The sequence below is a fragment of the Pipistrellus hanaki genome (genome assembly GCF_964339955.1).
Source record: "Pipistrellus hanaki genome assembly, chromosome: 2".
NCBI classification, from domain to species: Eukaryota; Metazoa; Chordata; class Mammalia; order Chiroptera; family Vespertilionidae; genus Pipistrellus; species Pipistrellus hanaki.
Genome location: NC_140504.1, coordinates 188875531 through 188888259, shown reverse-complemented (window position 1 = coordinate 188888259; position 12729 = coordinate 188875531). Strand labels below are relative to the sequence as shown.

At 54.3% G+C, this 12729-nt stretch overlaps 1 protein-coding gene across 2 annotated transcripts in view; it reads right to left on the bottom strand.

The window, feature by feature from the left end:
* Positions 1-8478: 8478 nt before the first annotated feature.
* The window catches only part of ECE1 (endothelin converting enzyme 1), a gene marked incomplete at its 5' end in the record, with an annotated part of 97818 nt that continues 93567 nt past the window's right edge, over positions 8479-12729 (bottom strand). For both annotated transcript variants that reach the window (XM_084874924.1, XM_084874923.1), the window contains 2 exons: positions 8479-10715; positions 11360-11455. In XM_084874924.1, the coding sequence (XP_084731050.1) occupies positions 10539-10715; positions 11360-11455 (273 nt within the window). In that variant the 3' untranslated portion in view covers positions 8479-10538. The remainder of the gene's footprint in view (positions 10716-11359; positions 11456-12729) is intronic.

Below are 12729 nucleotides of genomic sequence, written 5' to 3'. Positions count from 1 at the left end.
CAGAAACCGGTTTGGCTCAGTGGATAGAGCATCGGCCTGCGGACTGAAAGGTCCCGGGTTCGATTCCAGTCAAGGGCATGTATCTTGGTTGCAGGCACATCCCCAGTGGGGGGGGGGGGGTGTAGGAGGCAGCTAATTGATGTCTCTCTCTCTCATCGATGTTTCTAACTATCCCTCTTTCTTCCTCTCTGTAAAAAATCAATAATAAATATTTATTTATTTATTTATTTATTTATTTATTTATTTTAAAGAAAGAAAGAAAATGTGAAGATGCTTGGTTTTCACCCTTATGCAGGGTAAGTAGGGACTGGCTGGAGACCGGGTTCCTCAGCCAGGGTTCTTACCAGTCTCTGCACCCTTAGTTCCCTCCACTTCCCCACAGACACGCACCCCAAAAGGCCACGCATGTTCATGTCTCACATCTTTCCGTACACCCTTCCCTGCACGTGGAGTGTGTGCTGCTCCCGGACGGCCAGGAAGCTCCTGTTCATCCTTCAAAGCCCAGCTCAGCCATCGTTTTAGGAGACCACCTTCCCTTGATTCCCTGCCTCATCCCCCAGATTTGCTTTTTTTAAATATACTTTGATTGATTTCACAGAGGAAGGGAGAGGAAGAGAAATAGAAACATCAATGATGACAGAGAATCACCGATTGGCTGCCTGCTGCACGCCCCACAACCCAGGCATGTGCCCTGATCAGGAGTCAAACCGTGACCTCCTGGTTCATAGGTCCACACTAACCACTGAGCCACGCCAGCGGGGGCAGGTCCCCTAGATTTAACCGCTGCCTGCTTTCTGCTTCTTTCCTGCTGGGACATTATTTTCTTGTAATTCTATCACGCTGCACTGGGAAGGGGCTTACCCAGCCTTGTACCTGGCACACAGTCCATTTTCAATAAATATTCGTGGACTTACCCCTTCCATGGAGCTGGAAATGACTCGGAGCAAAGTTTTACAACTTGCTCTCTGAACATAAAGAAAGCAGAAACCACTTTCATTTCACGCCACAGCATGCCAAAAGCACAATGTTATATTCTTGGCCAAAATGTCAAGAAGTCCCCCCCCCCCTCAAATAAATGTCAGCACCCCCCTCAGTTATCGAGCCAGCCCCGTGGCTTCCCTCAGGTCCACTTTGTGCTAAGGAAGCCGTGGCCGTTCCTTGCTAGAGAGGAAGCTCCGGGCGGCAGGGACCGTGGCACAGTCATTGCTGCCTGTCCAGTGCCCGGGCTGAGTCTGGCACACGGGAGGCGCTTTGTGGATAGTTGAGGGGTGGATGGTGACGGAGGGTAACCCTACTGTGGTGGATTTGGGGAGCAGCCTCTATTGCGGGGGGAGTGGAGTCTCCAAACAGGAGTCCCCTGCTCCCGGGAGGAAGTGGGAGAGAAGGGCCCGGGGCAGTGCTGCTGGGCTTCCACCTCCTGGGCCTTGACTTCCCTCTTCGGGATGAGGGGGTGAGCGTGGTTCCCGTGTTCCGGCACACCTGCGGGGCGGCACAGTCCTGGACACGCGGTGAGTGGGGGTTTCTTCCCTCTCTCGTCCACTCCTCTCTCTCTCACACCTGACCCTCTTTGTGTCCACACGGCTGCCTGTGGAACCGCACACGCGTGGGGCTAATTCACAGACCAGAAAACCCCTGTGGTTAAGAGCTCAAGCTCTGGAACCAGGCTCCCTGGGTTCAAATCTCAGGTCATTCGCTGTGTGGCCTTGGGCAAAACATGTAACCTCTCTGTTCTCAAAGCGGAGGCACTATTTACGTAGGTTCTAGCTGGCCCTCCTCCGAGCCGCTCACGATGGGTCTGCCGCAGTGACTGGGGGTTTGTGGAGACTTGAGTTCCTGGATTGCCATTCCTGGCTGCCCCTCACCCCAACGCCTGGCCTGGAAGTGAGCGGAGCCCGGCTGCTGAAGTGGTCCAGGGGCACGATGTCCTGGGTAAAGCCCGGCTCTGGAGTCAGGCCCAACCTGGGTTTGCATGCCAGCTCTGTCACTTCCTGGCTTGCCCACTTTCCCCCTGTAATCCCAGTTTCCTGCTAAGAATCACGGTGTGTATTGTAGAGGATGGGTTGGAGGCAGCCAGGCCCCGAGTAGCTGCTCAGGGAAGAGAGAGTCCCTTGCCTCCCTCTCGCTGGCATTCCGCCCCCCTCCCCGCCCTGGCACTGCCTACCAAGTTCAAAAGCTGCTGCTGCAGCTGTCATGTCTGAAAATACACTCCCTGGCTGCTGTGGTCTTTTCATCCAAGGCTTCCCCAAAGCCTTCAGTATTTCTAAATCCAGGTTTAAAAAGACAAAAAACCCAAGCTGGCCTATCCACGCTGCTAGCTGGCACGCGTCCCAGAGGATCTTACTCTGCCAGTCACTGAGCTTGACATTCAGTTCCCTCGGTCAAATCCACTCACATCCGACAAGATCAAGGAGGAGCACGGGCAGCCATGATCAAAAGGGCGCACAAAGGCTCTGGGGTGACCCTCCCAGCAGGCCCTGGCGCCGCACAGAGGGGCATGCGGGGGGTGTTCCATCAAAGCTCCCGCACGCCCAGGCGTCCCTCCTGGCCAGAGACACCGGAAAAGGGTTCCCATGACAACGCTGCTGCAAATGTTATATATAAATGTGTGTGTGTGTACACAGCCACACGGAGACGCACAGAAATAAACTCTTGGCACATTTTTTTTTCTCTCTTTCTGTTCCAAACGTGGAATAAACTGCGAGAATTGATTGCTGGGGGAGAGGACAAAGGAGGCTTTGTCTAAACCGGCTTGCCACGGTCTGGCCCTCGGTGGTGTGCACCTGTTTTGTTTCCTGCACCTGGAACGCTGTAGTAGATGGTCCATCATCATCACCGTTGCACGAATGAATAAACAATAGATCAATGGAAGAAAAGAAGGGAGGGGGGAGGTAAGTGGGAGGAAGACAGAAGCAGCCTGGAGTGTCAGCGCTGGAATGGCTTCTAGGGAGGAACCGACCTAATCGAACCCCCTCCTTTTCTGCTGGAGAACCTGGGGCTCAGAGAAGGGAAGGGATCTTGCCAAAAGCTGCAAGAAGGATTGCAAGCCCCAGGCCTGGAGACTCATTAAGTCAACACTTAACGAACGTGATTCAAATTTCTATCTGAATAACAAACACTCATTAAGCAATGATGTTGTGCCAGCGACTACAGGCATTCCTTGAATGAGCAGCCATGCACAGGTGTGTGAGGGTTTTCACTGGACAGAGGTGGACACGGGGGCTCAGAGTGGAACCTGGGTCTCAAACACCAAGCTCTGAGCCCCTGCCATGCACAGCCTCTCTCTGAAATGAGGGCGCAGGGCAGGGGCCAGGTGAAGGAGCAAAAGGGGAAACTGTGGCAGGAGCTCTTAGCTCCATCTCGCAGAGACTGAGGGCTCGAACAGGTGGAGAAACTCGTGTACATCAGGGAGCTGTGGGGAAGGTACTGAAACTCACATTTCAGGCTACCAGTCCAGGATTTCTTCAGGTTTACACGCTGCCTTCTCACAAAACTCCGAAGGAACTGAAGGCTGGTTCCTGTCAGCCCTCTAACTGGGCAAGGGAGGGGACTCCCCTGGGGCGGCCTTGAGTCCCAGAATTCGGTTGCAGGGAAGTGGATTTAGGCTGATTCCAAGCGTCTCCTTAGGGGTTTGCGCCCTCTGCTGGACATATCTTAAAACTAGAAAGAACTGACTTGCTGGAACTACTGGCAAACCCCCTCCCCAGTCTGGGTTTTTGCACTGGGGAAGGAAATGGAAATGGTACATGTCCCCCGCCCTCCCTCCTGTGCAGGCTCTCTGCTGCCCCGGATGTATCATGCTCCCCTTTTTTTCTGCGTCCTGACTTATCTCGCTTCCACTCCAGCCCTCCTGCAATCCAGTCTCTGCACAGGCAGCAGAACCTTTTTTTAAAAACCCAAAGTTGATCAATGTCACTTCCCAGCTTATACTCATCAAAGGCTTCCCATGGATTTGAGGAGAAAGCCCAGGCAGTCCTCCTTATGGCCCAAAGGACTCTGCCAGGGGCCACTGCCTGCCTCTCTCTGTGTCTGTCTCTCCGCCCTCCTTCTCCCTCATTTCCAGCCTCACTGACCTGCCAGTTGCTTGTTTATATGTTCAAGCTTCTCCCGAACTCAGCTGTCCCTAACATGTGCTGTCTCCTCTGCCTGGTGTGCCCTTCCCTTGGCAAATTCCTGCTTAGTCTTCACGCCTCAGCTCGAGGGGACTTCCTCCGTGACACTGTGTATTTCCCTGCACTTCCGGGTGTAGAGAGCTCTTTACAATGGCGATTGCTTGACCTTCAATGCTATAGTCCTGGCACGTAGCACAATTCCTAACACATAGTAGGTTCTCAACATTTTTTTTTTTTAATACACTTTCATCGAGGAAAGGAGAGGGAATGAGAGAAAGAAACATCAATGATGAGAATCACCTGCCGCCCTGACTGGTTTGGCTCAGTGGATAAGAGTGTCGGCCTACGGACTGTGAGGTCCCAGGTTCGATTCTGGTCAAGGGCATGTACCTTGGTTGTGGGCACAACCCCAGGAGGGGGAGTGCAGGAGGCAGCTGATCGACGTTTCTCTCTCATCGATGTTTCTAACTCTATCCCTCTCCCTTCCTCTCTGTAAAAAATCAATAATATATATATATATATGTGTGTGTGTGTGTGTGTGTGTGTGTGTGTGTATATATATATATATATATATATATATATATATATATATATTTTTTTTTTTTTTTAAGAGAGAATCACCTGACTCCTGCACACCCCACCATGGGGATCGAGTCCGTAAGCCCTGACCAGGAATTGAACTGTGACCATGGTTCATAGGTCGATGCTCAATCACTGAGCCATGCCGGCTGGGCTTGTTTTGTTTCCAATGTCCAGTCATACTGCATTTGGTAAGAGAACATTGATTTTACATGGTGGAACCTGCTAATGTTTTCTTTGTGTCCAAATATATTATCAATTTCTTCAGCTTTATGCTTGATTTTTTTAGGGAGAATTTTTATCAGTTGAGATGCTCTGAATTACACTTATTTTCTAACAGAAGCTTTGAATGCATGTGATCTGCCCTTTCTGGTTCCGTTCCTTCACGGACAAGACTTCCTACACACAGATCAACAAAGGACTTGTATGCGTGCACATAAGCCTAACCACGGGGCACAGACACCAGGGGGTGAAGGCATGAGGGGGATGGGGGGAGTATAGGGAGATAAGGGCACATATTTAATACCTTAATCAATAAAGAAAAAAACTCCCCTCTTGGAAAGCATGTGCCCTGACGGGGAATCAAGCCATGAATGTAAATCAACACAGAGAGGAAATAAAACTACACATGAACCTGAAATTACCTGAAGTAGAGAAATAACTCAGAGTCCAACAGAACTCCCGTGTGTGCTGCTGCAAGCCTGTGCACTCAGAAAGCGGTGGAGAGGGGGCTTAAGGGAAAAGGGGCAGGGGTATGAGCGGGGTTGGAGGGACGAGTCAAGAAATCAGGAAGACAGCGTTTCCCTCGCAGCACAATGTTCTGGTAAATGCCTTTTAATGCAATAAATTCCCAATATGGGCCTGGCAGTGAGGGACAGTGCCCGGTTTCCAACTCCTCAGCAACACAATATCAAACTCCATAATTTTTGCCAACCTGATGGGTGAAAACTATTACCTCGTGGTTTTAAATATATTGCTCATATTATTAGTGAGATCATCTTTCTGGATTTTTTTTTTGTCTTTTGTATTTCTTCTTAAATATTTTGCTCTCTTTCACATGTATTAAAATGTATTAAATTTCCGCCGAAACCGGTTTGGCTCAGTGGTAGAGCGTCGGTCTGCGGACTGAAAGGTCCCGGTTTCAATTCTGGTCAAGGCATGTACACTGGTTTCGGGCACATCCCCAGTAGGGGGTGTGCAAGAGGCAGCTGGTCGATGTTTCTCTCTCATTGACGTTTCTAGCTCTCTATCCCTCTCTCCTCCTCTCTGTAAAAAATCAATAAAATATATTTTAAAAAAATAAATAAAATGTATTAAATTTCCATATTTTTTTCCTTTCATTTGTTTTGATAAAGACAGGTTTGCCTACCCATAGTTTTAACACATTCTGTGATACAGGTTACAGTTATTCATATGGAAAATAATGAAATCTTCTATACTAATAAAAGGGTAATATGCTAATTAGATCAGAAGACTTTTCAGACAAAGCCCATGGTGGCGGGGCCAAGGCAGAAGTGGTTAGGGGCCATCAGGCCAGGAGGGGAGGGCAGTTGGAGGTGATCAGGCTGGCAAGGGGGGGCAGTTGGGATGAGCAGGCTGGTGGGGGGACAGTAGGGGGAGGAGCAGGTCAGCAGGCAGAGTGGTTAGGGGTGATCAAGCAGGCAGGCAGGTGAGCAGTTAGAAGCCAACGGTCCCAGATTGCTAGAGGGATGTTGGGCCTAAACCTGCAGTCAGACATCCCCTGAGGGGTCCCAGATTGGAGAGGGTGCAGGCCAGGCTGAGGGACATTCCCCCCAGCCCCCCATGCATGAATTTTGTGCACCAGGCCACAGTATTTAATAACACAATAATTTGCCGAGACCAGTTTGGCTCAATGGATAGAGCGTCGGCTTGGGGACTGAAGGGTCCTGGGTTCGATTCCAGTCAAGGGCATGTACCTTGGTTGCGGGCATATCCCCAGTAGGGGGTGTGCAAGAGGCAGCTGATCGAAGACACTCTCTCATCAATATTTCTAACTCTCTATCTCTCTCCATCTCTGTACAAAATCAATAAAAATATATTAAAAAAAATAACACAATAATTTCATGCACCCAGAACTGTAACCTACTTTTGCCTCACCCTGTATGCTGTGAGACTTCTATGGTTTTCACACTGTTAGTTCCCTAGGACATGTAGAATTTATTGTTGTGAACAATGTGTGTGAGAACTGTGTGAGGGAGGCAGGCTCTAGATTCTTTTATTTTTCCCACGTGGATATCCTAACACCACTTTTATTTTATTTATTTTAAATATATTTTATTGATATTTTATAGAGAGGAGGAAGGGAGAGAGATAGAGAGCTAGAAATGTCCATGAGAGAAACATCAACCAGCTGCCTCTTGCATACCCCCTACTGGAAATGTGCCCGCAACCAATGTACATGCCCTTGACCGGAATCGGACCAGGGACCTTTCAGTCTGCAGACCGACACTCTACCACTGAGCCAAACCGGTTTTGGCCTAACACCACTTATTTAGTGGTTCTTTATTTCTCAGCCGATCGTACACGAAGTCCCACAGACACGAGCATTGTCTCTGGCTCCCTAATCTATGCCAGCTGCCCAGCGTCTCCGTTCGCACGCCAGCACCGCACTGCGTTACTCCCTGCAGCTTTGTGACAAGTCTGGAGAGGCCAGCTCACTCACTGTTCTTTCTGCCTTGGCCATGGTGCATCTTCTCTTCCAGCGAGTCTGCTTTCGAGTCCCGTGAAAAATTAACTCAGAGTGTCGGTTGACAGTACACCGAAATGACAGGTTAATTTGGGGGAGATGGCATCTTTTGTGATATGGAGCCTTTCCATCCGTGATCGGGATATTCACCTGCATTTGGCAGGTTCTCTGTAACATTCTCCAGCTTTACAGTTTTCTTTGTAAAGGTCTCCCCATTTCTCAACGGAGTAATCACTGCACCCAATTCTTCCACGTTTAGAGCCTTCTCTGATCCCTCCCTTCCTTCCTTCCTTCCTTCCTTCCTTCCTTCCTTCTTTCCTTCCTTCCTTCCTTCCTTCCTTCCTTCCTTCCTTCCTTCCGCAGCTCCTGGGCCTGACAGCGCCTCTGCGGACCCCTTGGCCTACCCAGGCACTAGGACACATTTCCCAGTGGTTCTCAAGTTATGTCTTACAAGTGCTTCCCATTCTTTTTTTCTTTTTTTCAAATTTTTTTTACAGAGAGGAAGGGAGAGGAAGAGTTAGAAACATTGATGAGAGAGAAATATCAATCAGCTGCCTCCTGCACACCCCCTACTGGGATTGTGCCCGCAACCAATGCACATGCCCTTGACCGGAATCGAACCCAGGACCCTTCAGTCCACAGGCTGACGCTCTATCCACTGAGCCAAACTGACTTCGGCTGATTTCCATTCTTAACTGCAAGGTAAACCCCTAAGGACTGGCTGGATTTTCGTACAGGCTTGAGGAGGGACATGCATGAGTTGTGGGAAGGTCTATTGCTAACAAGGGAGGAGGAGGAGGAGGAGGGAAAGCAGGTGGGGGCTCCACAGCAGGGAAGTGGGAGGAGCCTGTCCAAGTGGTCTTTGGGAAACAGGAATGCCGGGAGGACCCACCTCTGCAGGAACAAAAAGCTGCCCTCTTGTACCTTCAGTCTGTGTGGCCACTGGCATGCGTCAGGGTCTGGGGCTTTGCTCTGGGAGGAGGTGCAGCTGGCCTTGAAAACATGGGGTGTGTGTGTGTGTGCCCTCCCATAGCCCACCCATCACACGTCACCCTGAGAAGTCACACACGCAGTCACGTGGCCCACGGTACAAGTACTTTATTTCCGTTACAATAGTGCCACACCAGAACTACTGTAGCACAAAACATTAAGAATACAAAAACCAGATTCCCAGCCCCAAACCCACGTCCATGTACCTGCAGACAAGCCAGCCTCAGGGCTCCCTGGGCTTCAGGGGCGGGGTCCCCCCGTTCCCCCACCCCCACAATCACAGTGCACCAGGGAGCAATGAGTGCCAATGACAGGCCCTCTGGCTGGCCCTCAGCTCTGGGACACTGGCTTGGGCTGGGAGGTCCCAGGCCTGGGTGCTGACAGACACCAGACCGCAGGGAAGGCCGGCGGGCAGGGAGGGAGCAGGTCTGGGGCAGCCTGCTCTGTTCCTGTCTCAGCTTTCCTCTCACGAGCTCCCAGGGGCTAGAACCAGCTCTGGGCTGATGGGAAGGAGGGCGAGGCAGTGGCTGAGCTGTGGCTTCTGCTGGGCAAGGAGGGCCCGGCCTCCTGGGCCAGGCGTGTGCCGGCGGGGCGGGGCCTGCCAGGCGGCCTGGGCTGTGGCGATGGGAGGACCGTGGCAGGCGGGCACCGGCTGCTCCTGCCCGCTCCCAGGCACTGCTTCCCCGGATGGCCAGCGCGGGGCTCCAATGAGGTCCCTCTGGGGGCTTCTGAACCGCGGCCTCGGCCTGACCGGGGTGGGGGACGCCCCCCTCACAGCCTCCCGTGGCTGGAAGCATTTCCCAAGAAGGAGTCCAGAGAGCTACAAGGATTGTCTGGGTTCAGCCCACGGGGCTGAGGGTGGGGCGGCGCTCGGGGCAAGGTCAGGGGCTCCTGGCCCTGACCCCGTGCACTGGCCTGGAGGCAGAGCTTGGGTGCCGGTGGGAAGCAGCACGGGGGGCGCTGGGAGTGGGGGGTATGGCACTTGGGGGCTTCGCTGAGGAGGCCAAAGGGCCCTGGGGGTGAGGGGCTGTCCCCCTGGGGTGCGCCCAGGGTCATAGCCTCCATAAGGCACTAGAGAACGGAGGGCGGGAGCCAGGTGCGGCCGGGGTGGAGGACAGAGCTCAGAGGGAGGGTAAGGTAGTGGCAGGGGTGGGGAAGCTGGAGAGGCAGCGGGCTCCCAGGACAGACATGGGGGGGGGGGGGAGAGTGACAAAAGAGGGATGAGGAGAGCACAGGAGAGCGCATCTGATGGGGAGGAGGGGTGGTCACAGGGTCCTGTGGTCCAGATCCAGGCGCGTGGGCACCCGATTGGGTTCGAGGGCCTGCCCTGGCCTCACGCTGCTACAGCCCTCGGCCTCCTGCTGCGACTTTGGGATCAGACCTTTCTTGCTGGCGTTCCCGCTGCCGGGCTCTGGGGACAGTCAGGGGCGCTAAGACGGGTGGTGCCCATGAGCTGGGCCTCCCAGAGCCGGCCCCCTCCTGGCTGGCCCCAGGCCCCTCCTCCCTAAGCCAGCGATGGGGGCGGCCACCGTGTATCCGGGGCTGAAGGCCCGCTCAGGGGCCCGGGCATGGCTGCCTGAGCTTGGCCTCGCAGTCAGGGAGGCAGGGGGAGGGGTCATCAGTGGGGCTTCCCTCGTCCACAGGTTATTTAGAAACACAGAACATAATAAATATACCAATCCTCTCCTTAAAAAAAAAAAAAAAAGTGTTTTAGATGTAGCATCTCCCTGAAGATTTCCAGTGTATTCCACAAGGTTTACAAAACAGTTTTCCCAAAAATATATACGTAAAGCCTTTGACACAGTGGCATCTGTGGAGGGTCTGGCGCCGGGTGTGGGCGTGGGGCCGTGCCCGCTGCCCTTGTCAGTGTGGGGCCCAGGCCTGGCGAGCAGCCGGCCTGACGCCCAAATGCCCATCGGAGTGGGTGTGCGCGCCTGGGGCCGGGGTGACAGGGTCTCCTCGGGGGACCACATCTCACATGATGCTGAGAACCCCCGTCACAGCTCAGTTCCAGCCGAAAACCCTCCAGTGCGGGGCGGGGGGCCCGGGCGGCTGGGGGGGTGGGGGGCTGGGGACACCCTGGGCACTGGACGGAGGGGGCAGCCCGTGGGCTCCGCCACCCGCCGCCGCCGCCGCGGCTCTCTCTTCGCCCCTCACCAGACCTCGCACTTGTGCCGCGGGTTCATGGGCGAGCCGGGCGGGCAGCGGAAGTGCTCCGAGAACTCCCTGGAGTTGGAGACGGAGCCGATGACCCGGAAGCGGGAGGGGCTGTGCGGGTCCGTGATGAGGCCCTCGTGCGTGCTCTCGGGCGTGCGGACGGAGCACCAGACCTTGGTGGGGAGGAAGGGAGAGGCGAGGGTCACTGCGGGCCTGGAGGCGGCCGGACTGCCCCGTGTCCAACAGCAGAGCAAGGAGCCCCCTCCTGGTCCTAGGAGCCCGGGGTCAGGAAGGCCGGCCAGGGGGCCCAGAGAGAGAGAGAGAGAGCGGATGGCGTGTCCCCCGCCCCAGCATCCTCGGCTGCTGTGCTCCTGTCCGTCCCCTAGGTCTCATCTGAACTGAGCATTTGGCCCCCAAACCATCCTGAAAATTGGATCGAGTCCATGTCACTCACTTCCTGGACAGAACAACTGCCCACAGGCCTGGCAGCGCCGAGTGCCAACGGAAGGCTCTACGCTGAATGCCGCCGGCTCAAGGGGCAGCTGGGTGCATACTGAGTCGAAGAAACTTCTGGAACCCTGAGCCAGAAGGGCCCTCCGTGGCCACCTTGTCCACTCGCCCACCGGAGGCAGCAGTCCCTTCGCTAGCTTGCCTGGCCCGTCCCTGCATCTCTGCAGCCAGAGGCGCCGCCCCTCCAGGGCAGCTGCCCCCGGACGGCCCGAGGAGGGCCCGGGGGGCTCTCCGCTCTGGCCCTGGGAGCTCCAGGGACGGGACGGAGCGGGAGGAGCCGGGGCTGGCTCTCCCCTCACGCACTCACCTGCGCGAAGCCCAGGAAGAAGAGCTGGTCGTTGGTGAGCCCCAGCGTGGGCAGCGTCTGCTCGGGGCCGTTCTGCTTCACCCAGTTCTGGTAGGCCTGGAGGAGAGAGCCCTCAGCGCCGGACACCAGCAGGGGGCGGTGGAGGGGCTGAGAGGGAGGTTCACCCCGAGAGCTGGCTTGGGAGGTCTGGCTCAGCTCTGCTGGCCCAGCTCAGCCCAGGGGCGCTGGCTTCTGTACGAGGGTGACCAGACGCCCCGATTTCTAACAATCTGTCCCGCGTCCCGCGGCATTTTAAAAAAGTCCCGATTTTTCGAAAAATCGGGACTGTTTTGCCAAAAGTGGGACGTCTGGTCACCTTATTTTTAAACTTTATTTTTTAAAAAATATATTTTATTGATTTTTTTTTTTTTTTTTACAGAGAGGAAGAGAGAGGGATAGAGAGTTAGAAACATCGATGAGAGAGAATCATCGACCAGCTGCCTCTTGCACACCCCCTACTGGGGATGTGCCTGCAACCAAGGTACATGCCCTTGACCGGAATCGAACCTGGGACCCTTTAGTCCGCAGGCCGACGCTCTATCCACTGAGCCAAACCGGTTTTGGCATGGTCACCTTATTCTTTACCTGCCCTCCTTCTGAGGTGAGTACATTCAACCCGCGGCTTTAAATACCAGCTTCATGCCAAAGGCCCTCCAATGCAACTACTCCCGCTGGACCTCCAAGATGCATCTCCAACTTAACACGGCACAGACAGAATGAAAGGGCACACACACACACACACACACACACACGCACACGCACACGCACACGCACACACAGTGGTATTGAGGTCCAAACTCCAGAACTCCTCTGATGCTTCTTCCAATCAAAGCAAACACCTCAATCTGACCACTCCTCACACTTCCCAGTGCTCCCTCCCATTCCCTGCCTGGACAACCTCACACGGCGTTCTCACTCGGCTCCTTGACTCAAACCAGCCCAATTCCAACCCCCTCCCGACACAGCCAGCAAGCCGTCCTGGTAAAGCAGGGGCTGGCGGACTTTCTCTGTGAGGGGCCAGGGAGTGAACAGTTCCAGTTCTGGAGGCGGACTGGTCTCTGCTGCCACCCCTCGGTCCTGCCCCCGTGGCGCGAACGCGGCCACAGACAACGTGGCGATGGGTGGGCCTTGCTGCAGCCCCCCAATATTCACAGAACCCGGCTGAGGGCTGCGTGTGGCCCACAGTCTGGAGGTTCGCTGACTTCCGTTTTAGAGGATGAATTGGCCCACGTCATTCCTCTACTTAAAGACCATGCAGCGAGCTGAAACCGGTTTGGCTCAGTGGATAGAGCGTCGGCCTGCGAACTGAAAGGTCCGAGGTTCGATTCCGG